This window comes from Myotis nattereri (assembly GCF_964212035.1).
Source record: "Myotis nattereri genome assembly, chromosome: 5".
Taxonomy (NCBI): domain Eukaryota; kingdom Metazoa; phylum Chordata; class Mammalia; order Chiroptera; family Vespertilionidae; genus Myotis; species Myotis nattereri.
The window spans coordinates 92,433,847-92,461,681 of NC_138080.1; the positions used below are offsets into that span (position 1 = coordinate 92,433,847).

The window sequence follows — 27,835 nt, forward strand, 5'->3', positions numbered from 1 at the left end:
CGAGCGGGTCGCCGGGACTCGGGACCGGCGGGGCCGGCGGCGACCCCCCCCCCCGGCGGCGGCGCGGTGGCCCAGCCCGGCTCCCCGGCTGGCGAGCAGCGGAAGTGCCGCGGAGTTGGAGCGGGGCCGGCGCCGTGGCCGCTTCTCCTCGCCGAGCTGCTGCCGCCGGGCGGGCGGGCGGGCGGGCGGGCTGACGCTCGGAGCTGGGGGCCGCGCGGCGGGACCGGCGGGACCGGCGGGACGCGGCGGGGCTGACCGGCCCCGATGAGGCGGAAGGAGAAGCGGCTTCTGCAGGCGGTGGCGCTGGTGCTGGCGGCCCTGGTCCTTCTGCCCAACGTGGGGCTCTGGGCGCTGTACCGCGAACGGCAGCCCGACAGCACCTCCGGGGGACCTGGGGCTGCGGTGGCCCCGGCGGCCGGACAGGTGAGTCCTCCAGATGTTTGGGGGTTGGGAACACTTTCTCCCCTAATTTACTTCTAGCTTTCGGTTCCTTCCTTCGCCTTCCCCTGCCTTCTCAGCGTCAGCGCCGGAGACACTTCTCTTCTTTCCATTTTTTTTGGATGGGAGATTGAGGTTCAGAGAAGGACAGGGACTTGTCCAGGACCCCGCGCCCGTCAGAGGCAGAACCAGAACTGGAAACCAGGAATCCTGATGCCCAGTCTGGACGTCTGGGTCTTACCGTAGGTTCCCGTCCTTCTTTCTGCCCATGTGTGGGTACCACCTCGCCCCTTCCAGCATCTCTCTTTTGGAGGATTCTGTCGGCATGCCGCATCCCAGGATCACTCCTGGAGATCCCGGGACTTCTAGACCAGTGGTTCTCAACCTTCTGGCCCTTTAAATACAGTTCCTCATGTTGTGACCCAACCATAAAATTATTTTCATTACTACTTCATAACTGTAATGTTGCTACTGTTATGAATCGTAATGTAAATTTTATCTGATATGCAGGATGGTCTTAGGCGACCCCTATGAAAGGGTCGTTCGACCGCCAAAGGGGTCGCGACCCACAGGTTGAGAACCGCTGTTCTAGATGTTGTCCTGGTCTTTTCTAATCTCCCCCCACCTGCTGATCTCGGGGTTCCCTACTCAGGTCAGCCCCTTTCCTGTGTTCCCATCTGTTCGGAGGCGGGCCCCCCACCTCTCCCTATTTGCTCATCCTCCCTCCAGATCCTGTGGGTTCCTCGGAGGATGCAAAGATCATGCTCCCCTGGGCGCTTCAGCCCCTAGGGATGGGGAAGGGGGTGAGCTCCTGGCCCTTGGGGGGCCTGCTGTTTTTTCGACCTTCTGAGGGTCCAGAAGTGGGGGCTCTGGTAGCGAGATCCCCAAAATTTCCCAGAGGCTATTTGTGCCTGGTGCCCAGGAGATGGAATATCATCTGCCTTCCTTGTCCCTTCTCAGAGTACCATGACCCCTCGGAACTTGTTCAGGCTAATCAGGTGTGCTGTTTCTTGCAGCATAGACTAGGATTTTAATTGTTCTGCCTCCTCTGAACTCACCCATGTATGCGTGTGTGTGTGTGTGTGTGTGTCACACATACTTTGGACTGATAGCAGAAGCCCTGTCAGTTTGCTCCGAGCCTTCCAGCCCCTGACTCAGTAGCTGACAGTGAGCGAATGCATGCTTGACAAATGTTTCACACAGTGGGATATTTCAGGTTTGTGAAGGGATTTCCTTGTTCCATGGGAAGCGGATGATTTGTGCAGCAGGGTCAAGTTTGACTGGTTGTTGGCAGGATGAGTGAAGAAGCTGGCTTTTGAAGCTGATGGTTTCCCTTTCGCTTCCCAGTATCAGGCTGCTGTCTGGGTAGTGAGAGTGGCATCTTGAGCAGGGCTCTTTGCAACAGAACTGGCCAATTTTGAGTGTAGCCTGTCGCTCGGTAATTGTTGTAAACCATCCTGCAGGGCCTGGTTGATCTTTCTGGTAGAGCTTACTGTTGGGACACGAAGGGCCCTAACTCCTTTCCTAAATCCCTGGCACAAACCCTGACAGCCAACTTAGACCCCTCTCCCTTAAATTCTGTATTCCTGTGGGTGTTTGCTTCGTGAATTCTTTCTTCTGTTCCCATCCTGGGCCAGGGTTAGGAGGTCAGGCTTCTAGCCTCTGCCCTACCATTAACTTGCTGTGTATGTCCTTGATCACCTCTCAGGTCCATCTCTGAGCCTCCCTTCCTCCTTATGTAAAATGTGGGTATTGGTCTAGCTCCACCATTCTGTAGTACCGTCAATGAATCAATGAGGAGTACATTGACCACTTTTTTTCCCTGTGGCAGGAGCCCCTTGTAGCATCCTTAGCTGTGGGGGCACCATACTGGACTTAGCCCCGGGTCATGGGGGGAGTGCCCTGCCCAAGTGCAAACTCTCCTTTGGAATAGCTCTGGCTGGTTCTAAAATAGCTCATAACATTCTCTCTCTGCCTGGAGAAAGCCCTCGTATTTCATTTGCTGTGGATGGCAGACATCCTGATTCTCATTTTCTATAGTCCCAGATGTGGAGAGAAGGTCAAGGTTAACTGCCAGTTTGGCCTGAACTTTCAAAGTAAATTACTCACTTGTGCAACAGGGAAATGATGGAGGAAGGCAGCCTTTTGGGCAGAGAGAGGGGGAAGCAACAGCTGGGCGCTGCTCGGAGCCCTTAACTGAAATGGACAGACAAGCACATCTGGGAAGGTCTAGTTCTCGTTCATTTCTTTTGCTCTGCAATATCATGAAGACGAGGAGGAGGAGGAAGTGGTGAATGGGGTCTGGTGGTGGTGGTAGCGGGTGCCAACTGATTATCCTTGCTTTAAAGGAAATGTCTTGGCTCCCTGGGAGCAGGAGAATGGAGCTGTTTCCCCAATGACAAGCTCTTCTAGGTGCTATAGGATTCTGCATTCATCCTCTGCCTTTCAGGAACACGCTGCCAAATTTCCACACAGTCCCCTGTTTGTTCCGCTCTCCTGCAGATGCACAGCGCTGGGCTTGGCCCCCGGTCCTGTGTTTGAATGTCAGCTGGCCTTGAGGGAAGAGGCTGACTTCTCACAGGGACGGTGCTCTGCCCCTCATCCCAGAGTACCGGGATGTGCACGGAACGCGCCAGGCTGCTGTCTGGGAGATCTGGCCTCTTGAGCACACGGAGCTTCTTTTCGACAGGGTTGACCAGTTCTGAGCTCAGCCTGTCACTCCTGTAATGGTTGAGCGTGATCCCAGGGCACCTTGTTGATCTTTCCGGAAGAAATAACTGCAGAGGCTATGGAGGGAAGTCTGACAGGACTTTATCCAAATGAAAAATATATTCCTTGTGGGTGGGAGAGAAGTTTCTTTGAGGGTAACAAATGCACTGTTGTTTGAGCGGTCCTTTAACTCCTTGATTTCTCCACTGGATTGAAGAATACAGAGTTTTAAATTAAGAGCATTTATCATCTGCTAGAACTTAAGTCTATACAACTGTCACACTGGCTCCAGAGGGTGCTGGGTAGGGCAGCTGATTTATAAAGGACACAGAATGCTTTTAGGATTTCCAAATCCATCTGGTCAGACAGCTCAGCTGGCTGCTGTGAAAGCTGCAATACCAAGCAAGAAAAGCCAGTCTTGAAGCCATCTTCATTTTAATTTGGGGTTCCCTCTCATTCCTCGCCCCCATCTGCTTAACATCTTGGTTTGATTCTCCAGTCTGTTTCATATTCCGGACTTGGGAACTGGCCATGAAAAACCCATACTGGGAAATACAATGCAGTTCCTCCCCATTTCTGAGCTGTAATCTCTTGTGAGAAGTGACTTCATTGGATACTAACGACTATCCAATAGAAACTGGTGGGTTTCTATCCAGATAGAAACTGGTGGGTTAATGGAATACCAGTGACTTAAAGTTTCAAGTATCAAGAGTTTTTACTCACTGTATCTTTATTTTTCATTGTGAACTTTATTCCTAGAACACCCAGAAATTAATGCCTTTTCCCCCTTTGTTAGTCTTCCTGGTGGCAGAGCCTTAGCAATCGGAAAGTAAGTACCATAGAAATGTAGCCTTGGAATGATTTCCTTAATTTCCCACAGAGGGGCTGGCTGGGATCCTGTAGATGGCTAATCACTTCTCTGCCTGGTGCCAGGCTGAAACCTGATGCCACAGGGGAAGGGTTGTTGATTTACTTGAGCAAATCTTGCTCCCCACTTGCTTTCTCTTATCCTGGGCTTGCAATCTCCCTAGGAGCCCAGCTGAGGAAGGCCTTGGAAGAGAGGCCTGGGTTCTAGTTCTCTCTCCTTCCTTAAACTTACTGTGTGACCTTAGGAAAGTGGTTTAACCTCTCTGGGCTTGGATTCCTCATCTGTGAAGTAAGGGCTTAGATTCAGAAGGGGAAAAGGTCATTGTGTGTTATAATGGTGCTTCCCCTCTCCTGGCCAAGGCAGACATTGCTAAGCAATCTCTTTCCCATTAAACCCAGACTTGGCCTCAGACTGTTTGTCAACACTGCTACTCAAGTGGCGTCAATGGCATGTTGAAACACAAATGCGATGTAGGGGATAGATACTGTTAGGACTTTTTCAACTCTAACATCCTGGAGTTCTGTGAGTTTGTCTGGAAGCATGTACTGGAAAGGCCTGGATAGTAGCAGTGTGTTTAAACAAGCTTCCATATTTAACTTGTGAGGAGGCCACTACTTAGAGATATGTTCAAACTCAAATGCCTTCTCTCAGGCTGTAGTCTAAGGATGTTCAGCTTGTAATCTGCTGGCTCCGGTGACACGATAAAAACTAATGGAACAGGAATGAAAAAGCAAAGGCCTGTTTGAAAGATAACCATCTAAGCTTGCTAATTGCACCTTGTCCACAGTCAGCTCTTCCACAGAGATGGCATCAGGATCTCATGGCTGAAAACTCCTGGAGGCAGACTTGGCAGCCAGAAGTATGTCCCGTGACAGCTAAACGCTCATGACGGTGTTAGCAGTGGGTTTTTTATTTTGAATGTATCTGACCCTCTGCATTCCATCTTTGTGTCAGAGCCAGTAAAAGAAGAGTTGATAGATAAGGCTTGGCCCCCAGGAAGACTGAAATAAGAGTCCTGCTTCTCTGAAAACCACTGTCCTCACGCCCAGTGAAGTGGGGTGAGGAGGTAGCCTCTCCGTGCCTGAGTTCCTGTCCCCCCGCTCCCCCCACCCGAAATGTCTTAAAGTAGGAACCACATCTTCTTCTAGCACATAGCGAAAGGCTTATAAGAGAATGTGTTTGGTCAGTTATGTTGTATATCAGCAGGAAGGGGGCTCCAGAAGTCATCTAGTCCCACCCCCCTTATTTTGTAGATGTATAAACTGAGGCCAGGAGAGGAGAAATCAGTTCACAGAGAGAGGCATGCAGATCAGAAGCCAGTTCTTCTCTCCAAGTTCTTACTCTGTTTGACCATGAATATTTTCCCCTCCACATGCTAATATTTGATCCTTCTCCTCCATTATTTCCTTCATGAGCCAGGAGTATCACTCCCAGTTTTGGAGGCCAGCACTTACAGAGACCAGCTCTCTGCTGGAACTTACCTGGCTTTTACTTTCCCCCCCCCACAAATGTTTATAGTTTTAAAGCAAGTCAAATGGATTAAATTTTAAGGTGGCAAAGGGATCCAGTAGGAGAATTAGAGGAGCTAAAAGGATGCATCACATGTAGCATCCCAGGTGACACCATCACTGCTATCCGTGGTAGATGGACTAATCTCAGCTTAAGAGCCATCTCAGATTCTCTGTCAGTTGCACGTAACAGAATGAATTAAGCCACGTGGACTGACATGAGTCAGGGAATTTATTAGTTAGCTCCTGTAATTGCAATTGACTTCAGGTGTGGTGTGATCCAGAGGTTTCATGTCCTGACTGAGCCCCCATGGTAGAAAAAAATGGTTGCAACTCTTTCCCATCTGATATTCACACCCAGATCCTAGAGGAAAGGGTCTGTTACTTCTGATAGCTTCTGGAAAAGAGAGGAAACGTCTTTCCTATGAGCCCTAGCAAGGTCTCCTCAGGTATTATTGGCCCAATTTGGATCTAATGTGCTCTCTGGACCATTCACAGTTGATGCTGACAGACTTAATCCACTCTAGAGCTACTGGTCGCTTCAGGCCACCCAAATCCTAGGAAGAGCAGTTGGGAAAAATCGGGTGGGGAGAAGGCGAAATGGAATCTGGGGAAGAAGCCAGCAAATGTTCCCTTCAGAATCCTGCTGACACAGGATCCCAGGCAGTTGAGGGATCAGACGTGGTCCTCGAGATAAAACCCCTCGGCCATCCTGGACTCAGTTTTGATCCCTGAACCTGCCGTCTGGAGTCTGATTCTCATTCTGCCCCACCCTTGGCTGAGAGGCTTCCCTCTGTGGGCCTCAGTTTCCTCCTGAGGGCGGCCTGGTGCAGATGCTGGCCAGCTGGAGTAGAGGGTTGAGCCGAGGAGCAGTTGAAAGCCGCCTTTATTTCATCTTACGTGTGAGTGCTGCTGCTGCCTTCCTTCCCCCTCACAGGCGTCCTGAGAGCTGCCCCCGCCCCTTCGCACACACATTAAAAGTCAGTTCATTGAAAATTTCTCTCAAGCTGAAAAAGGACTTCTGTCTCTTCAGCTTTGGCCCTCTTAGCTGGAGGAGGCGGAGTGTTCATACTTTGGAAGCTAGAGGAAGCTAAACAATTCCACTTGCTGGGGTGGGTGGGTGTGTATTTATGAGTGTGTAGCTTTCTCTCCATGTGTCTCTCTTCTCTCTTATCTTTGGATGGTTCCTGTTTGGTGCCCTCTGCTGAGTATAGATAGAAGAAGAAAGCGGGGAAAGCAGGCCCATTTGTTTCCTTCCCTTTGGTTTTGAGAGAAGTCTGAGCTTCAAAAGCTCAATTCTCTTCAGTTTGGTGATAAAAGCCACATCATAAAATGATGCTAAGGACAATGATGCCGAGCATGATACTGTTAATAATAATAGCAGCTACCATTTATTTAGCATTTCTTCTGCTAGGCAGTGGATTAATAGGCCCTTTATCTGTGCAGCTTGTCAGATAGTCACAATCGTTCACAGGTAGGAGCAAATGAAGGAGCCAGTCCTCCTAGATTGAGACACGGTGAGGCAGTGTGTAGTGCCTGTGGCCAAGGGAGGGAAGGATGCCTCCGGTGTCATTTAGAAGGTCAGCCGTCCCAGCATAGGTGGTTGGCCCGATAGCACAGGGTTCAGAAGTGAACCAGGGCTAGACAGTCTCTCGTGATCAGGTGTGGGGAGGAAGCTGTGCATGCACAGGCAGTTCTTTGTGTCCCACTCCCCGATTCTTTGATATCTGAGGCAATCATTGGGGGAGACCTAGCTGCTTCCCACCCTGGGAGAGAACCCAGATCCTCTGCTTCCTTCTAGGAAGTATCCTTTGCCGCCTCCAGGAAGCATGCATGGGCCACTCCAGCCCTCGGCTTTCTCACAGGTCTCAGATCCCCCAAGCTTTGATTTTCTCGTCGGCCTACTTCGATCAGAGGCCTTCAGGACAGCACAGCCTGGTGTTTCTTTCTGCTTCTCCCTTCCTGCTCCTGCTGATGTGTTCTACATGCCTCTGGGACTCCACACACACGGCTCCCTTGCCTCTGGCCCACTTCTTCCCTGCAACCTCCCTCCTAAACCTGGGGCAACCTGGGGTAGCCAGGGTAAGTCGGGGTCTCAGAGCAGAACCCCACATGTAAATGTACCTTGCAGTGTAGTAATCATTTTTAATCTGTCCAGACTGGCTGCTCCTGCAGGCAGCAGCTAACCTCCATCTTGGCCACCCACTCTTGTTTGCCCCAAACATTTGATGATGACTGAAGAAACAAGCGAGTGAATGGTACTCAGTAACTGCTGGCCTAGTGCAGGCAGCTTAGCCCGAGGGATGGTTCTTCTCGAACTGCATGGCGCTTCAGAATCCCTGGGGAGCCCGCACCCAAGGAGCCTGATGGGGCCATTATGGGTGGGTCAGGGGACCTTATATTTAACAAATGCTATTGAGAGCCCATCAGGGAACTCTTCTCTCTGCCCACATCCCCAGCTTGCCAGCACCCCCAAGAGGCAGACCTCGCCTTCTCCAGGGGCCCACTCTACTTTCCCCAGGAGCACTTGAGGTCCAGCCTTTGAACTTCTATTCCTGGAGTTGCCATCCAGCACTCCCAGGGGAGCCCTGTGGAGCCTGCTAGTGGCACAATATTAGGTGCAAGCAGCTCAGAGTCTGGATCTTAGATCTTAGATCTGGGATAGGCAGTGCACTGGGAAAATCCCTCCGCCGTGGGCTGCAAGGACTCTCCCAGGCCCTATAGCTTCCTTTTCCTCTGATGTCCATGGTCTGTTGCCCTCTCAGGATGGGTGCTCTACCATCCTGTAGAATGAGGTGCCATGGTGGGAGAGAGCAGTGCTACTAAACTTGGGGCCTCTTGGGAAGGGGTAGCATTGAGGAGACCCTAGGAACCTCTCCCTTGAGCTGGACAGAGTGTGGGATCAGGAACCAGGCCTAGCTCTGCCCAGCCTCTGGAGCTGCAGTCTTCTCCTAAAATGAGCATAATAATCAAAGCTTCTCCTCCTAAAACGAGCACAGTGACTGCTACTGCACAGTGCCGTGGAGAGGATCGAATTACATTAAAGGTGAGAAAAGTGAGGTGCAGAGGGGTTCAGTGATGTAACCACAGCTGGAAAGTGATGGCAACAGGATTCCAACCCCAGTGCCTCCTGCAAGTGGAGCCTACAGCCCCCAGGCTCCTTTCTGCTGCCTCCCCACCCACTGGGCCTGTGACCTCGGTGAGCCCACCCCCTTCCCCTGGACAGGAGGCCACGGTGGGAGGTTATCGCCCAGGGCCCCATGAGCCTGGGCTCTGGAAAGCTCTTCCCTTAGTTGCACTCGCAGACGGCCATGCCAGGGCAGATTACAGCAGGCCCATGTGCCTCCTGGGTGCCTCCCTGGGCAGCCTCCCGAGACTCCAGTTAACAAGGTTGTGTGTTTGTGTGGGTCTCCCCCATGGGTCGCAAAGGTGAGCCTCCAAGTGGCGGGCTGCTGAGCAGAGGGGACCGGTGGGGGCTGGAGGGAGGTGGCTTCTTCAAGGGAATAGGGTGGAAACAGCCACCGGGGGAGTGTGTGTGAAAATCACTTCCTGCTGCTAAAGCACATTGTATGTGCTCAACTGAAAACTGTTATTTTTGCATGTTTCCTCCTGAGTATTGATCAGAGTCAGCTGCTGACAGTTAAAATGTGTATATGTGTGCACATCTATTTGTGAAATAACCAGTTTCTACATTTGGCACCTGACTTGAGTGAATAAAGTTGGTGTTTCTATTCTTGGGGCACCAGGGGCTGTGGTTTGGATTCCTGGTTATTTTATTGATAATAAACCCTAATGGCTGTCTCCTTCAGAGAACTCCTTTTATTACTTTATTTGACCTTTATATTATTTAAAACCCTCATGTGTACTTTCATGGAGGTTGTAAACTGGCGGGTATGTTTTTTATGGCTCACCTAGTGCTGGCCCAGGGATGATTGGGTGTCTTTATTTTTAAATGTTAATAAGTTATCAGTACCTAAACATCGGAATATTTCACATTTTAAAAAAATTCTCATTTCTGCCTTTTGGGGGGAAATGGAAAAGTCTGGCACCAGGGCCCAGGTTCCAGTATCACAAAAAGTGGCTGGGTCTGGGTAGCAGCTGCCCCCTCTAGGCAGGCCAGATCTCCGGGTGGCCATGGTCCCAGCTATGCTTTGTGTCCCCAAACCTGGGTTCGGCACAACCAGCCTGGCCTCTGGAGACATTTGGGTTGGGGAGCCCTGCTTCATAGCCCCTGTCCAGTGTGTTCTCTTTATATCATGGTGGAGGCAGGGTGGGGCCTATGGCCTGCACTTTAGAGATGAGGAAAAACAAGGTTCAAAGAGCAGAAGTGATAGGAATATTCACAGAGCCAGTTAAGTTGAGGCTAATCGTGCTGTCAGCCTAATGTGCTTTTCAGGAAAAGAAAAAGAAGGCGGTTACTTGGAAATATAAATATATAAACCACAGGCTCTTGAACAAACTCACTTAAGTTTATATCAGCTCTTCCTGCTCTATCTGAGCCCAACAATCACTTCTCTTGCTTCTCTGAGTCTGTAGGTGTCTGAGCTTGAGGGCTGCCCTCTCTAGTAAAGTTTGCTCCCGCTGTGTCAGGGCTGCCGTAGGCTTGTGGGAAATGGAGTGCATACAGGGTCCACTTTGTTTTCGGCCTCGTGCTTCCTGGCACATCAGGAAACCCCAGAATGTGCATTCCTGTTGGGCGGGGAGGGGGGGTGGGGTGGGGGGGGCGGCTAGGAGTCTGTGAAATGAGAGGAAAGATGGCTTTCCCAGCAGAAGTGGCACTTTCCGAATTCTCTGTGGGAGGGGCCTCAAGGGCCTTCGGGCATTTCTGGAAAAGAGAGAGCCTGTGTGAGAGTCATTTGGGGCCCCCAGAGATCACTGGGTGAGGCAGTTCAGCTGCACACAGCCAGCTTTGCCAGGACAGGAGTGGCTGCGGCTCCATCCCCTTCAGGAACCTTCCCGTAGAGGTTCTAGGTGGCTGCTGGTGTGGCTGAGAGCCAGGCTCTCTCTGAGTCCTGGCTCCACAGTGATGACTGATAACTTATTGAGCGGTTGCTGCAAGCCACGCACTGTGCCCATCTATTTCATTAGAGTTATAACCCCAGGAGGCAAGTGCTCTGTTTTGCATGTGGTTAAAGTGAGGCTCAGGAAGCTTCAAGAACTTCCAGGAATGCAGGGGAAATAAGTAAGTGGTGGTACGGAAGCACATTCTTACAGTGCTCCTCACCACCGTGCTGTACTGATGCCTGTGGCAAGTCATTTAACCGCCCTTGGCCTCCATTTCCTCTCCCATAAAGTGGGAATAGTACCTTCCTGGCATACAGCAGAATACAGATAACTCTTCCTGTCCCTCCCTCGCCCCCTCAGACACACACACACACACACACACACACACACACACACACACGGGCCATTGTCAGGTACTGCTGTCTGCTGTGAGGCAGCCAAGGGCCCTGCCAGGGAACAATGGGGCACATTAAGAAGGCTGCTTGGTGCCAAGCCAGAGGTATTAAAGGGACATTTGATTAGCTTTAACCCTAATTGTCAGGATTTTGCTCTCTCTTTTTTTCTCTGTAGCTTTTAGGTGAGGAAAAAAGCCTGGTATGGGTTTGTGTAGGCTTTTTTTGACTTTGAGTGTGAGTGTGACTCTTTCACTCCTCTCCTATTCTCAACCCTTTTCTCTCCCTGTCTCTGTATGTCTCTCTGTCTCTCCCTCTACTCCTGACGCAAATACGATGACAGATGAGACGAAAGAAGCCACTACCACTGTGGAACCCACAGTTCCAAGGGGACAGTCTTTCATTGTGTCCCATCTCCCCAACCTCATCCCTTCCAAATGATCAGCCATGTTTGGCTTGAACACCTCCAGCAATGGGGAGCTCACTCCCTTTAGTTCAGCAGAGTGCTAGGTAATATGTTATGGCTCAGGGTGACTTAGAGGATTTCTTGAGTGCTCACTACACATCTTTTAGGCTCCTCTCAAATCTATCCTTTCCCAGAAAGTATTCTCTGATCTTTCCAGTTAGAATTAATTTCTGTTCCTTGGAAATGCTTATAGAGTGTAATTTGTATAACATTAGTGGCATGGATGATAGAGTGCTGTGTTTTGCCATTTCTCCAGGCAGAAGGAGGTAATGTGGAAGGAGCCTTCTCAGCCAGACAGCCCCTTAGATGAGATTCCAGCTGGAGAGAAAGAACCCTATAGGACTGCCACCTGGGCCTAAGCTTCCTCTCTTTTCTAGAATGTCCATCTCCAAACTTGGCCAGTGTATTTCATCTATTCTTTTAGACCAGGGGATATTTTAGGTCTTGTGGACCATGTAGGCTCTGCTCTGACTACTCAGCTCTGTCATTATAGTGTGAAAGCAGCCAGAGACAGTACATAAATAAATGAGCGTGCTGTGTTCCAACATAGCTTTGCAAAAACAGGCAGCAGACTGGATTTAGCGAGCTGCAGCTTGCTGACCCTGTTGTCATCTCTTCCTGGTGGAGGAACCACCTTGAGTTGCTGTGTGACCTTGGGTAGGTCCTTCTCCCAGAACCACATCTCCCATTAAATCAATGAATAGACTGTTATGAATTGAATCACGTCCCCCAAAAAGATATGTTGAAGTCCTAATCCCCAGTACCTCAGAATGTGACCTCTGGCAGTAGGGTCATTGCAGATGTATTTAGGTAAGATAAGGTCATACAGGGTTGGCCCTTAATCCTATGGGACTCACTAGTGTCCTTGTAAGAGGAGAGACACAGAGAGGGAGATGGCCTTGGTAAGACTTAGGCAGAGATTGGCATAAACCAAGGAAGGCCTAGGGCAGCTGGAAGAGGCTTTGGAGGGAGCATGGCCCTGCCAACACCTTGATTTCCACTTCGCAGCTTCCAGAACTGTGAGACCATAAATTTCTGTTGTTTTCAGCCTCCTAGGTTGTGGTACGTTTTTAGGTAGCCCCAGGAAACCAACAATTGGAACACCTCCCACTGTCTCATCACATTGTTTTGTGTGTGTACATGCATGTGGTTCTGTGTTGTGTTTGGGCGGAGTGGGTAAAACACTTTGCAAAGGCAGGATAATTGTCTTAATCTCTTCTAGGGACTTCGATTCCTTTTTAATTCATGGGGAAAATCCTCTCCTCCTATGGAGGATTAGCATATTATCCTGCACATATGCATTCTTTATAAAGCCACTCTCCTTGTTAAGAGATCAAACTCTTTTTTTTTTTTTTTTTTAACTTGGCTAATAACCTTGAGTAGCAATGAGTAAACACATGGTGCTGCCTTTACTTAACGGTGTTATCTTTCTTTTTCTGAGTTCCAACGACAATGATTTCAACAATTTATTTTTATCCTGTGTCCCCAGGTAATTGATTTGGGGGGCTGCTATGTGGTAGGTACAGAAAGCAGCTGCTGCCTTCAGAGAGCTCCTTGCTACAAGGGGACATGGACAAGTTCATGGTGATGTGGTGCACAAGGTAGAGAGCATCCTTATATTGCAGGAGCCGGCCAGGTGCTGTGGGTGGAAGAGGAGGAGATTGCACTGGTTGAGGTCGGATGGACTTCTGAAAGGTGGTCACTTTTAAGGCCCTGAGAAAAGTTAGGAATTTACAAAAGTGTTCATCCCAGGATTGAGGGCTCTCAGGTGGCAGATAGGAGAGACCCTGTCCCCGGAGCAGGGAGTAAGCCAATCACTGAGCCTTCAGATGTCTCTTAGAGAGTAACTGTGGGAGGTGGGGGCTGGAGCACGGGGTGCGGCAGACTGGACATCAGGGCACTGGGAAGTCATCAATAGTTTTACAGAGAGGACCTGGTCAGATGAAGGCCTCAGAAAATTGGATATGGCAATGCAGGAGCCGTCCAATGGAGGCCAGGGGACCAGTTTGGAGGCTGTGGGAGTCAAGAGAGAGGATGAATTCATTCATTCATCCACATGCATGCTGTGGTCCAGACACCTTGTCAAGTAGTGAGGCCACCCAACTAGGTAACTTGCAGCCGCTGAGCTTCAGACACTCTTAATAGTAACTTCTATGCAGGTTGCTTTGGCCAGTCACAGTGTCAAGTGCCTTACATACATCACTGTTCTTAATCTTCACAGCAACCCAGAGGCGTGCTCACTATAAATATCCCCATTTTACACAGGAGGGCACTAAGCACCAGGGAGAGGCAATGTCCCACCCAAGGGCATGCAGCTGGTCACTGATGGAGCTGTGACTGCCCTGCAGTTCTCAGCCTTTACCTGTGCCTTTGGCTCCACACACCAGACAGGTCCAGCTGAATACAATGGGACTCTCTCGTAGCTGCAGGGATCCCACTGTGTGAGCACTTAGAAGAGTCACTGTTATCATGTCAGGTCCAGAATCCCTTAGACCAGATGGGCAGGGCAGTTGGAGCAGGAAAGGCTGTCTGAGGGGGGAATCCTGACCTCAAGCTTTGAAGGTGAGTGGGCTAGTGCAGCCAGGCAGGGAGAGGGCTGGGGGCAGGGTGGGAGCGCAGTCCCAAGCCCAGAGTGGGCAAAACAGCATGGTGTGCGCAGGGTCTCCCAAGTTCAGCCCGTGGACCTGGCCCCTAAAAAGTAATGTCAGGAGTGGGCCTTGGAGAGGCAAGAATGCTGGTGGGACCAGGTCCACGGGCTGAACTTCACTTGTGGTTCCCAGAGACGTGCTGGGCAGAGAAGTCGCGGGACCAGGTTTGCTTTGTGAAGGGTCCTGGCATTCAAGAGTTGAAAGAGACCCAGCAGGTCATTGTGTCACCACTGTCAGATGTCTTCATGCGAGGCCAGGTGAGAAAGGAGCTCCCAGGACAGGACTTGGGGCCAGAGCACACCCAGCACAGGGTGTGACTAGGAGCTCAGCCCATCGTTGAGCTGGCGTTTGCGCCTGAGGTTCTGCTTCATTCAGTGTGTCGTTCAGCCTACAGCTTTTGACTGAGTACCGAATGTGCCCAGGCTGGCGCTCTGCTAAGCACTTGACATTCCGGCCGGAAAGGACATGGTCTCTGCCCTTGAGGACTAGCTGGACCACTGGGCAGATCGTTCGAGGGCTGTGAGATGTAGGCAGTCAGAGGAGTGGGCCCTGCACCCCAAGAGCATGGGAGAGGATGAACAGTAGCCCTCAAGCTGATGTCCCTGCTGCCACCTCTCTCCTTGCCCCCTCCCCACCTCACCTCTAGGGTCATAGGGCCACAAGTTTGCCTGGGTCTGAATCCCAGCTCTGCCCTTGACCAGCTGTTGGGAAAGTTCCCGAATTTCTGTCTCCCCATTTTCTCTACTTTAAAATGGCCATGATAGGAGCACTTGAGATCTTGCTCCCTGGTATGTCTTTAGATTGACTCAAATAAACTCTTATGAAAATTCAAAAATAAGTAAATCAAATAAAATGGGCATGGCAGTAGTACCATAGGATAGTTATCAGGATTAAATTGGTTCGTACACACACAGCACCTGGGACAGTGCCTGGCATATAAGGAATGGTTCATAGACACTGTTATCATGTCAGGTCCAGAATCCCTTCGCCTCAGCCCTCTGTATGAGGCATATTTTAGGATTCAGAATTATGTTAGTCAGGATTCAATCAGGAGAGAGAAACCACCCATGAACATGGAACATCTGATGTAAAGAATTATTAATTAGGACAGGAGATTGGAGTAATGAAGGACTGTCTATGACAAAGTAAAGGGAACTCTAACTATGATCTAAAGAATGTGGGGCCCGACCGGCGTGGCCCCGCGGTTGAGCATGGACCAGGAGGTCACGGTTCAATTCCCAGCCAGGGCACATGCCCAGGGTTGCAGGCTTGATCCCCAGTAGGGGATCTTCTGTGGGAGGGGAGTGCTGAGCTGCTCAGCCAGCCTTCCTTAGCCTGGGTGTCCTCCTCTCCACTTCCCCCTTTTTTCAAACGGTGATTTCTGAGCCAAAGCTTGAATGCATGAAGCTCGTCCGTCTCCAGACTTTCATCTGATTTCTTTTTTAGTTTAATAACAGGGATGCTGTCATCCAGGAATGTCATCCCTTCCGCCCTAAAACTATGACTTTCCTATTGTCTGCTTGCATGTTGTCTTATGAAAATCCCATGTGGTTCCTCTTTTGGTTATATATTGCTGTATAACAGTTATCTCAAAATTCGGAAGCTTATCACAACACACACTGATTACCTCAGTTTCTGTGGGTCAGGAATTCAGGCTTAGCTGGGTGGTTCTGGCTCATGGTCTCTCATGGGATTGCAATCAAGATCTTGGCCAGGACTGCAGTCATCTGATGTCTTGACTGGGGTGGGGGATCCGCTTCCAAGACGCTCACTCACGTGGCTGTTGGCCTGAGGCCTCCGTTCCTCACCGCCTAGACCTTCCTACAGGAAGCTGAGTGTCCCTATTGCATAGCTTTTCCCAGAGCAAGTGATCTGAGAGAGAGCAGGCCGGAAGCCACAATCCTTATCTGACCTAGACTCCAACATTGTCATGGACACCCCTTGAAGCGAAGAGTGTGAAAGAACTTGACATTTAAAAACCACCTCAGTTCCCGAGGGCCTTCTGTGTGCTCGGCACTGCAGGTGGTTCAAGGGATCCCAGTTTACATCTGCTTGGGGAAGCAAGACATGCCCCAAGATTTGTCACATGAGCTGAGATATCCCATGGAAAACTAAGTCCGGATGGACAACAGAGGAGAGCCATTCAGAGCAGGTTATTGACCCTGATTATTGGCACTGTCCCACAGGATCGTGAATCCTGATGCTAGCATTTAGCATTTTCACCGTGATGGGCGCTGTGCACATCTCCGTTTGTGGTATCCCTTGGACTTGTGCAATGCGTAGTCCTGATGCCAGGTGCTTCCCTTATGTTATCTCATTTATTGCCCTGAACTGCCTTATGGGTCGCTGTTATTATTATCCCCATTTTACAGATCACAATAGTAAGGTGGAGAGAAATTAAGTAACTTGTGCAGGCTCACACAGCCAGTAAGTGGTGGCGAAGGGATTAAAACCACATGCCCCTGTAGGTTTAAATCCCAGCTTCTCTACTTTAGCACTTTAGGGCCTTAAGCAGGCGACATTAACATCTCTGTGCCTCAGTTTCCTCATATGTAAAACGCATGTGAAAGTGTTCAGTGTTCTCAGCCCAGTGCCAGATTGTGCTAAGCATTAGCTACTACTGCTGCTGTTACCAGCTCTGAGTCAAACACACAGCTGTGCTGTCCTCAGGTTCTTTGCGTTAGTTTGTTACAATGATTTGAGATGAGAGAAGCCCAGATGGTGGCTAAGCTGGGGTTGAGGAAGCAGAAATTGAGTTGGCAACTTTCTTTGGAAGTGCTTCCCCTTTTGGGAAGAAAGGGACATGAGACTGAGTATCAGTCGGGATATAAATCTGTGCCCTGTGTCCTTGAGCCAATTATTAACACTCTGGGCCCCAAGGACCTCTTTGACAAAAGGGGCTTGGCAACATCCCTCCTCCAGGGTTCTCCATTACAAAGAAGAAAGAAGATGGAGAGGGTATGTTTTGATAAAACTCTGGCTCTGGCACTAGGCTTTTCCTCCCAACTCTTTGAGAAATTGTGGCTTTTTAAGCAATTGGAACATAGAAAGGCTGATGGGAATCACTCCTCCCTACCACTGCCACCCACACCCTCTTTGCTAAAACATTTTGGAGATAAATCAGTTTTGATCTGAATTCTGAGGATCAAAGCAGCCTCCAAACAAAATTAAGAACCAGGTGGTTCTGTTTTTGAAAATTCAAATCTAATAACCAATTTGGAGGACATATCATTTAGAATTAATCATTGTTGTCTTCTTTAATGAATTGACATTTGTCTTCTGTGCCGTTTCATTGTGGAATTCATCGGAATGTTTCATTCAGTGTGATCTCAGAAGCTGCCTGCACTCAGTCACACCCTTGGGAATAACAGAACCTTCTTTGCAAGGCGGGGTGTGAGGGGGTGGGATCTTCCTCCTTTCATTTCTTCACTTTAAAGCACTTCCTTGTTTAAACTTAAAAAGGGGACTAATTTTTTTTAATTTGGATGTGCATGAACCTATCTTTAAAAAAATGATTGTATATCTTAGTATATTCATTACCCACCGAGGTTATGAGTAGGTCCTCCCTGATTCATCTCGTGGTACAAAGTGATGGGAGGGGATTCAGTCAGGTACCTGTCTAGGATGCTCCTTCTCAGTATGTTCCCTCCATTTTCCCATTGTTAAACTGTGGTTACCAGAAGACAAAAAGGGGAGAAGGGGAAGGAAGAAGAAGAGGTGGAGGAGAAAGAGAGGAGGAGGAGGAGGAGGAGGAGGAGGAGGAGGAGGAATGTCAGAGAGAAACCTGGCACTGTCTGTGATTTCTGCTCTCCAGCTAGTCTGACCTCAGAGCAATTACTTAAACTCAGAGCCCCTGTCCCAGCTCTAAAATGGGAATAAGGACAGTAATAGCCATGTTGCAGGGATGATTATCTGAAAACACGTGTGGGAAATATGCCTTGTAAATGTCATTATACCACTGTTGGTACTGAGATACGACTGCGTACATGTGTAATTTGTGTGGTTATAAAAAAAATAAATTGTAAAAGGATTGCTTTTATTTTTAGAAACAGAGTTTGAATTGGAAGGGAACTATAGGAATCATTTGTACATCTCACCCTGGGGAGGAATCCTCTCTGCAGCAGCCTTCAAAGGTAGTCTAGTCTTGCCTTGAATAGCTCCAGGGACGAGGAGGTCACCACCTCTCCCTTTTCTTCTTTCTCCTCATCATCCCAGCCCTTCAGTTCTTCTGGATATAGGATAGACCAGTGATTTTTCTTTTCCCTAAGATAGACAGCAAAAGAATAATGTCATGGTTGAACATGAATAAGCGTGCCATAGCATGCATTATGCAGATCTGCTGTCTGTACATGTTACTGCTGCAGGTATGTTAGCTGCTCTCCAGAGCATTTAAATTGCTTGTTCAGGGGGATCTGGTATTCTCTGTACCAGAAACTACTGAGTCGCAGGACTCGGGCTGCACCCCTGGAGCAGGAGGAGGACCTGGTGGGGCCTCTTAGCTCTGGGCATCTGAATACCTTTCTCTTTTCCGGCTGGTGGTTTTTCCAGCTCTAGGTAGACTAGTCCATGGATTTATCTGAGAAGGTGCTGTGTGAGGCAGGAATTATTACCTTCTCTCCTTCCCCTCCCCAGTTTCCCCCTGAATTGGGGGTGGCGAGAAACAGGTGGAAAGCCCCTTTGCTTCAGACCTGCTTCCGCCCCGGGAGTTTTCATTCCTTTCTGTTCAAGATGTAGTGGTGAGGAGGCGGGGCCAGCCTGGGGGCCTCGGAGACCATCCCAGCCCGCACTTCACAAACTGTCTGTGGAGGTCCAAGTGGTTTCTGTAAACATTGTTTCAAATGCTGTTAACTCTTCTTAAAGCTGTAATAATAAGAAAAAAAATTTAAAAACCACTTCTGTGTGTTCTATACCGCGGACGACTGGTGGTCCGTGAAGTCCAAACGGTTGGCGACTGCTGTTCTATACATTTTACATGTTGAAGGTCACCAGCTAATTCTTCCAGCGTCTGTTTAATTGAAGAGAATCCTGAGGTTGTAGGGCAGGCTGTGTTAAAAAGAAATGCAGGTACTTATTTGTCAAATATAAATATTATCCATTACATCGGAAAGGTTTTCTCAACATTGGGCAACTAAGGCAAAATAGAGAAATTGTACTTTGAAGCAGATGTAAGCTGCAAGCTCCATTGTCTTTAATTCCTGAGGTCAAATTATTTGTTGATCAAAACAACCTTATTGTCCTCATTGATTTTTTTTTTAATCTACACTTCTTTTTTTGTTTGTTTGTTTTGTTTTGTTTTGTTTTTATTAAATCTTTATTGTTCAGATTATTACATTTGTTCCTCTTTTTTTCCCCCCATAGCTCCCCTCCACCCAGTTCCCACCCCACCCTCTGCCCTTACCCCCCCACTGTCCTCATCCATAGGTGCACAATTTTTCTCCAGTTTCTTCCCGCATCTCCCACACCCCTTCCCCCCCCAAGAATAGTGAGTCCATTCCCTTTCTATGTCCCTGATTCTATTATAATCACCAGTTCATTCTGTTCATCAGATTATTTATTCACTTGATTCTTAGATTCACTTGTTGATAGATGCATATTTGTTGTTCATAATTTGTATCTTTTCCTTTTTCTTCTTCTTCCTCTTCTTAAAGGATACCTTTCAGCATTTCATATAATACTGGTTTGGTGGTGATGAACTCCTTTAGCTTTTCCTTATCTGTGAAGCTCTTTATCTGACCTTCAGTTCTGAATGATAGCTTTGCTGGATAAAGTAATCTTGGTTGTAGGTTCTTGGTATTCATCACTTTGAATATTTCTTGCCATTCCCTTCTGGCCTGCAAAGTTTCTGTTGAGAAATCAGCTGACAGTCATATGGGTATTCCCTTGTAGGTAACTGAGTTTCTTTCTCTTGCTGCTTTTAAGATTCTCTCTTTGTCTTTTGCTCTTGGCATTTTAATTATGATGTGTCTTGGTGTGGTCCTCTTTTTTTTTTTAATATATTTTTTATTGATTAAGATATTACATATGTGTCCTTGTCCCCCCCACGTTACCCTCTACCCCCCCCCCCGCTCATGCCCTCACCCCCCCCCTTGTCCGTGTCCATTGGTTAGGCCTATATGCTTGCATGTAAGTCCTTTGGTTGATCTTTCCCCCTTACCCCTACCCTCCCCTACCTTCCCTCCAAGGCCCGACAGTCCAATCAATGCCTCTCCATCTCTGGATCAGTCCTTGTTCATCAGTTTATGTTGTTCATTATATTCCACAAATGAGTGAGATCCTGTGGTATTTATCCGCTCTCCAGTTCCATCCATGCTGTGGCAAATGGTAAGAGTTCCTTTTTCTTCTTCCTCTTCTTAAAGAATACCTTTCAGCATTTCATATAATGCTGGTTTGGTGGTGATGAACTCCTTTAGCTTTTTCTTATCTGTGAAGCTCTTTATCTGACCTTCTATTCTGAATGATAGCTTTGCTGGATAAAGTAATCTTGGTTGTAGGTTCTTGCTATTCATCACTTTGAATATTTCTTGCCACTCTCTTCTGGCCTGCATGGTTTCTGTTGAGAAATCAGCTGACAGTCGTATGGGTACTCCCTTGTAGGTAACTGACTGTCTTTCTCTTGCTGCTTTTAAGATTCTCTCTTTGTCTTTTGCTCTTGGCATTTTAATTATGATGTGTCTTGGTGTGGTCCTCTTTGGATTCCTTTTGTTTGGGGTTCTCTGCGCTTCCTGGACTTGTAAGTCTATTTCTTTCACCAGGTAGGGGAAGTTTTCTGTCATTATTTCTTCAAATAGGTTTTCAATATCTTGCTCTCGCTCATCTTCTGGCACCCCTATAACTCTGATGTTGGTACGCTTGAAGCTGTCCCAGAGGCTCCTTACACTATCTTCGTATTTTCGGATTCTTTTTTCATTTTGCTTTTCTGGTTGGGTGTTTTTTGCTTCTGCGCATTTCAAATCTTTGACTTGATTCTTGCGCTCCTCTGGTCTGCTGTTGGGAGTCTGTATAGTATTCTTTATTTCAGTCAGTGTATGTTTAATTTCTAGTTGGTTCTTTATCATAACATCGAGGGTCTCATTAGATTTCTTGTAAATCTCAATAACTTTATCGGCGGCTTCTAGACAGTTCTTGAGAGACCTTAAAAGTGTGGTTCTGAACTCAATATCCTCCACTGACAGTTTTGTCCTGTTTCTTTGTCTCTGCATTTTTTATGCTTTCTTGGTGCACCCCCTAGTGGTCTTTGTGCACAGTCTTGTTGTAGTTAAGCCTTGATTATTGTAGTTAATACTAGGGGGATTTGACCTCCAGGCCAACTGGCTGTGAGAATCTGTCCTCATTGATTAACTTACAGTAAAGAATGTTATTAATTTGAAAGTTTTAAATTTATAATAATAAAATGCAACTTTCTGGGGCTTAGACTTTACTCACTGAAAACCTTCCAGCCTTCTGAAGAACAGAAAGGTGGCATCCCTTAGAGTGGTTTGGGACCTGCTTCTGGTCTGTCATTGCTTCCTGGTTAAACCATGTTCCAGGTAGATTGGATAACAGCCTGGTATTTGCATTAGAAGGTTTATCTACTGGGAACTACATTTATATTTTCATGTTCATTTCCAAGTAACTGCTTTTTGCTTGTGAGTGGACCCTGGCAGATTTTCCCTACTAGATTTTGTTGATCCATGAAAGAAAAAAATGTTCCTCTCCTATCATCATGAGTGAGAAGTTCTTCTCTCTGCCCAACCTCAGGTCATCATGCTTCAATTATAAGACTATCATCTCTTCCCTGCTGTCCAGTTTTTTCCCATGTGCTCAGAGGCCTGTTGGGCAGTTGGCCCATAAAAATCACTCCAGCAGCTATGGAGCACCTAAGATGGTACATAGATCACCCTTAGGCCTCCTTGAGGCTCAGCAACACCCCTTTCCTTCCTCTTCTTTCTCTCACTGGATCTCCTGCCCACCCACCTCTTGCAGTCGGTCTGGCAGACCTCACTGCCTCCACTCCTATCCTTCCCTGCCTCTGTGAACTACAGTGGCTTCAGGCTAAAGCCCTGCTCTCCATCCCAGTGATGCTGATGGCGCCCCATCAGCCTGTTCTATGAGCTCTAGCAGGTCAGGCGCCCCTTGTGGAAAATGAGGATATTACCACGCTTTCTGCTCACGGCAGCGCAGTGGTGGTTGGTATGGGTGCTCCAGTGCTTTGAGAATGCGAGGGTCTGCTTGCTGCCTCTTTCCTGTGGAGGTGTTGCCTCTGCTCTTTAACCTTTTAGTGCCCCAGCCATGTCTGCTGGTATATTCCTTCCTGTTCCTTCCTTCCTCATCCCAAGAAATCAGGTAGGAAAGGAGATGGAGAGTTCCAGCTTGCCTTCTAAATGAAATAAAATTAATGCAAGTTCACGCATACCGGCAGAGCATTCCTGTTTCCCCCACCATCCAAACAAACTTGGTGAGGGGATTTCTCTCTCAAACACCACACCCTCCTTAAGCAGGACACAGGCCCAGCAGTCAGAAGGGCCTGGATTTGGATCCTGGCTCTGTTGTTTGTCATAGTTGTGTGAATCTTAAGGAAGATGCTTAATCAATTTGAGTCTCAGTTTTCCCACCTGTAAAATGGAGATAAAGGTTACCCACTTCATAGACTTAAGGTAAAGATTCAGTGTGAGACGGTATAGGCGGGGCTTGTGCCTGGAACTTTGCAAGGGCTCAGAAATAGCTCTCTGTTTGTGATAGTGGTGATTGGAGACTGATTTCCTTTTGACAAGTAAACTATGAAGTTTAACTCACCTGGTTTGCCCTGGATGGAAATGTTGTGGATGGGGGTAGAAAAGATGGAAGCATCCTGTGTGATTTGTCCCCTCTACTCCTGCCAGCGCCCTTCCCCACACCAGCCTGGACCCTCCTGCTCCCCTCCTGCCCCATTGGACCCTCCTGCTTCCCAAGAGCTGAGAAGGGCCTCAGCCCACAATCTCCACCTCCTTGGCGTGGGCTTCTCTCAGCCAGGGATGACGTTTCCTGGTCAGGCTGGCGGCTCCTTCTCCCTCCCCACCTCGGAGGTCCCTCTCTCATTTCAGATGAAACACTTCCACACTGGGCAGGTCGTTTTCATTGAATTCTCCAGTACGCTGTCTTCAGTGGTGAGGAGAGACATTTTAATTAATTACAGTCCCCGTGGGCTCAAGGATCAATAGCGGCAAAGAGCTGTGGAAGGAATTCCTCGCCTCCGCTGTTTCCAGCTCTCTCTGTGACCTCGCATCAGGTGCTCAAGCCCTCCGTGTCTCAGTTTGCTGCTCTCTAAAGTGGGAGTGCCCATTTCCCAGGGGTGCTGGGAGCCTCCCAAAAGGTCTGGTGATTGAAAGTGTTGTAAACGGTGGAGTCCTGGCCACAAGTAAATGACTATTAACACTGCATTTATAGCCCCAAAGGGCAAGCACGAGGAATGTTTCTCTTCTGAGCCATTTCTGGAATCTTCTTGCTTTTGCTTCTGGATACCTTAAGATCAGCTGTCAGGCTCCATCTCCCTTTCTGAGAGAAGCAAGCAGAAGGAAGCCAGCGGCCCAGAATTCAGCAGGTGGGTGTGTAGGTGAGGACAGGTTACTTGCTCTCCCGGCCCCACGTTTCTCTAGCGAGGAGAGGTGACCCTTCTAGTGAGACCCGGGATAAGAAGCCAGAGCTGGGTCCCCAGCTGCTCTAACGTGCACTGTGCCGACCACCTGCGGCACTGAGCCTTCACAGCCTTGTTTATTCCGGCCTCTTCTGCTCGCTGCGGTGTATTCTGTACACAGCCGAGTTCTCTTTCTGAAACACAAGCCTGGGCCTGTCCCTACCCTGCTCAGAGCCCTTGCCTTCAGGATAAAATCCAGAGTTCTTGGTGTGGCTGCCCAGGCCTTGCATGACCTGACCCCTGCCAGCTTCTCCAGCCACCACCTCCTGGTCTCCCTCCAGGTCCCTTGGCTCCAGCCACAGGCCCCCCGACTCCCGATGCGGTTTTCAGGGTCCCCGGGCTTTGGACATGCTTCTGCTTTAGGCTTACCCTAGCCAGGGCCTCTGCATGCTTCAGCTCTCTGCCGAGACGGCACCGTCCCGGCAAACCTTCCCTGACTCCTTGGCCTTCCTCAGTTTGGGTGAGATCACGGACCTGTCCACAGCCTTGGCCGCCTCCCCTCACCTACCTGCCCCCCTCTCTGATGTGTGAACTTCCTGAGAGCTGTGTCTGTGTGACTTGCTCATTGTCACAGCCCCAGGCCCCTAGCATACGTCCTGCCACAGAGTGCATGCCAAATACTGGAGTGGAGGGATGGACGTAGAAGGTTAGCACCGATGAGAAGCCTGGAGTGTCAAACTCTCCCAGGCACCTGCCAGACACCAGCTTCCTGGCCCTCCCGCAGCCCTCTAGAAGCAGGGTTTCTGTGGGTGTGCCAGAGCATCGCATGTCTAACAGTGTGCACATCAGGTGGGCTTCTCAGTGATCTAGTCCAAGCCTTGCACTTTACAAAACAGGAAAGTGAGATCCAAAGACAGACAGTAAGTGACGTCTGCAAAGTATCTCTCTCCTATCTCTCCTTTCTTCTTCTCCTTCTTCTTCTTCTTCTCCTTCTTCTTCTTCTTCTTCTTCTTCTTCTTCTTCTTCTTCTTCTCCTTCTCCTTCTCCTTCTCCTTCTCCTTCTCCTTCTCCTTCTCCTTCTCCTTCTCCTTCTCCTTCTCCTTCTCCTTCTCCTTCTCCTTCTCCTTCTCCTTCTCCTTCTCCTTCTTCTTCTTCTTCTTCTTCTTCTTCTTCTTCTTCTTCTTCTTCTTCTTCCTCTCTCTCTCCCTCCCTCTCTCTCTCTCTCTCTCTCTCTCTCTCTCTCTCTCTCTCTCTCTTTCTCCCCTCTATCCTTCCCTCCCACACACTCACACAAACGCACATTTTTATGAAACAAACACCCAACTCTTTTTCCACTCCCAAAGTGGAAAAAGCCACAGGAAGCACAGGAGAGATAATTTTTTGTCCTTGTTTTAACCTTGGGTCTGAACCGGGAAATCTGGGAATATTGTTTATTTCCTTTCCCTAAAAAGTACTTAACCTCAAAATATGCACTACTTATTTTTAAAATTTGAAACAATGACTTTCACTCCAAGAATTACATAATTTTTCAAAACGTGGGAAATCCCTGATGTCTCATTTTTCTGTTTCAGAAATGCTTTGTAGAGAGTATGAATTACCCTGCCTGATGCCTTGAGGTCTATTTTTATCAACGTGAGACTAAAACTGACAACATATTTACTCTTGCTCATGGTAGTGTCTCTCTCTAAAGCCCATCCGAGGAGAGAAGCCTGTAGGAACGTGTGCTGGTAATTAACTCGACTTACTAGGACAGAATGGGAAGGAAGACACCAGCTCCACGTGTGGCAGATAAAGTAGAGCAAGTTTAGAGGAAAGCCAGGGGCGAGGACATTGCGTCCAAAGGGAAGGGCACCGGAAGCTGGGTGGGTTTCCATAGAGCAGTGGTTCTCAACCTTCCTAATGCCGTGACCCTTTAATACAGTTCCTCATGTTGAAATTATTTTCGTTGCTACTTCATAACTGTAATGTTGCTACTGTTATGAATTGTAATGTAAAATATCTGATATGCAGGATGTATTTTCATTGTTACAAATTGAACATAATTAAAGCATAGTGATTAATCACAAAAACAATGTGTAATTATGTATGTGTTTTCCGATGGTCTTAGGCGACCCCTGTGAAAGGGTCGTTCGACCCCCAAAGAGGTTGCGACCCACAGGTTGAGAACTGCTGCCATAGAGGAACCAGTGGCCTGAGATGCTGGGATGTTGGGTGTGGGGGTGGCATTCAGGTAACACAGAACCGGGATCGAGGGTGGGAAGACCTTCCACTGGGATTTAAGGAAGAACTTTCCAGCAAATGGAATCTTGCCAATGAGTGTTCTCATAGGTAATGAGCCCCACATCTAGAGAAATGTTCAAGGCTGGGGCTGTCTTATGGGCTTGGCACAGGATGTCGAGGGAGGAGAAGTCTGGACTAGATGAAGTCCAAGTGCCCTCCTCACTGACTGGAGAGCAGACCCAAGTGCCCACAGCCTCAGGCCAGTGACCTGAGTGAGTGAAGGGTTCTCTGGTGGGGGCTGGGGGCCGGGGAGAAGGGGCTCCAGCTCCTTGCTTCCAAATATGGGTCCAGTGAGGCCAGATCTTTGGGTTTTTCAAGAAAAGACAGACTTCAGGATTTTTTTATGTAGACTCTCCTGAGTTTTCAATATTTGGGAGCCAAGTAAAGCCATCTGTGCCTGCAGTCTTGGCCACGGCCTGCCAGTTCAACCCCTCTTTTCCAGAAATCTCAGGGGGATGTGAGCTCAGCCCTTCAGGCAGAGGGTGAAGTGGGCAGGACAGAGACTATCTCTCTGTCCAACAGATGGGGAAACCAGGATGCCTTAAAATACGGTTTGGTGAAGGGAGCATTGGGGAGGTCTGGAGCAGGGAATTTGGCTCCAGGCACAGTGGGAGGAGGAGTGCTTCCCTTCCCCCCTGCACCACATGCCTCAGGGTGACTGACTGGCATCCCCCCCCCCCCCCCCCCCCCGCCGGGGTTGTGCTGCTCTCAGTCTGCACATTCATGTCGGGAGCCATTCCAAAGCTCTGCCTCTCCTCCCCCAAGGATCCATATCTTAAGGCACCCTCCCACCCACGCCTGAACTCTCCCAAATAACGCTGCTTTCGGTGAAGGCTTCTCGGCACCCAGGAATCGCTTTCGAAATGCACACAGGAAGAAGGGCCGCAGGGATGCAACCTGACATCTGTCTCAGGCTCCAAGTATTGGCCTGCCAGGGGTTTGGGCACTGAATAAATCAGCTTTGCCACAAAGCCAGCCTGGAAAAGCCAGTCCTATCCAAACCACATCTCCGGTACTCCCCGCTGCCATGTGAGGCAGCTGCCCGCTTCCTGCCTCTCGGCCTTCCTGGCACTCTTTTTGCTGAGACCGCGCTTCCAGGACCAGCTTTCAGACCAGTGAATGGCTTGCTGGCTTTCTTTTATTTAGTTTTAAAGTTCAGTTTTTTTTTAAAAAAGCATTAGTACTTTTTTTCATACAACTTTGTTGAGGTATATTTGAAGTATCGTAAACTGCACATTTAAAAAAGTGTTTAACTTGATCGGTTTTAACATAGGTATGAACCTATGAAACTATCATCAGAATCAAAATAATAAACATTTCCATCATCCCTCAAAGGTTCTTGTGCCTCTTTGTAACCCATTCCTCTCTCTGTCGCCACAAAACCACTGACCTGTTTTCTGTCTCCCTAGACACGTTCTCACTGTCTAGAAATTTATATAGAAGGATCCACTCAGTCTGTGCTCCTTTTTGCCTGCCTTTTTTAGTAAGCATGGTGATATTGAGATTCACCCACTGTTCTTGTGAGTATCAATACTTGTTCCTTTTTATCGCTGAGTAATATTCCATTACCTGGCTATTCTGTAATTTGTTTATCCATTCATCTGTTCATAGACATTTGAGTTGTTTCCAGCTTTTAGCTATTCCAAATAAAGCTGCTATGAACATCTGTGTACAAGTCCTTGTGTGAATGTGTGTTTTTGTTTTTCTTGGGTAACTAACTACCTGTAAAAACAATGGAGTGTCTGGCTGGTATGGTAGGTGTACATTTAATTTTTTAAGAAACTGACCAATTGTTTTTCTAAGTGTTCAGTTCCAGTTGCTAAGCATTCTTGACAATGCTTGCAGTGATCAGTCTCTAATTCTAGCTATTCTGCTGCATGTGAAGAAATGAAATTTACATACGCACATGAAATTTACATGTGCTCATGAAGAG

At 48.4% G+C, this 27,835-nt stretch overlaps 1 protein-coding gene across 1 annotated transcript in view; it reads left to right on the forward strand.

Annotated features, from left to right (window-relative positions):
* Positions 1–264: 264 nt before the first annotated feature.
* The window catches only part of GALNT10 (polypeptide N-acetylgalactosaminyltransferase 10), a gene marked incomplete at its 5' end in the record, with an annotated part of 171,409 nt that continues 143,838 nt past the window's right edge, over positions 265–27,835 (forward strand). The window contains one exon of the mRNA XM_081092798.1: positions 265–423. Coding sequence (XP_080948924.1) covers positions 265–423 — 159 coding nt within the window. The remainder of the gene's footprint in view (positions 424–27,835) is intronic.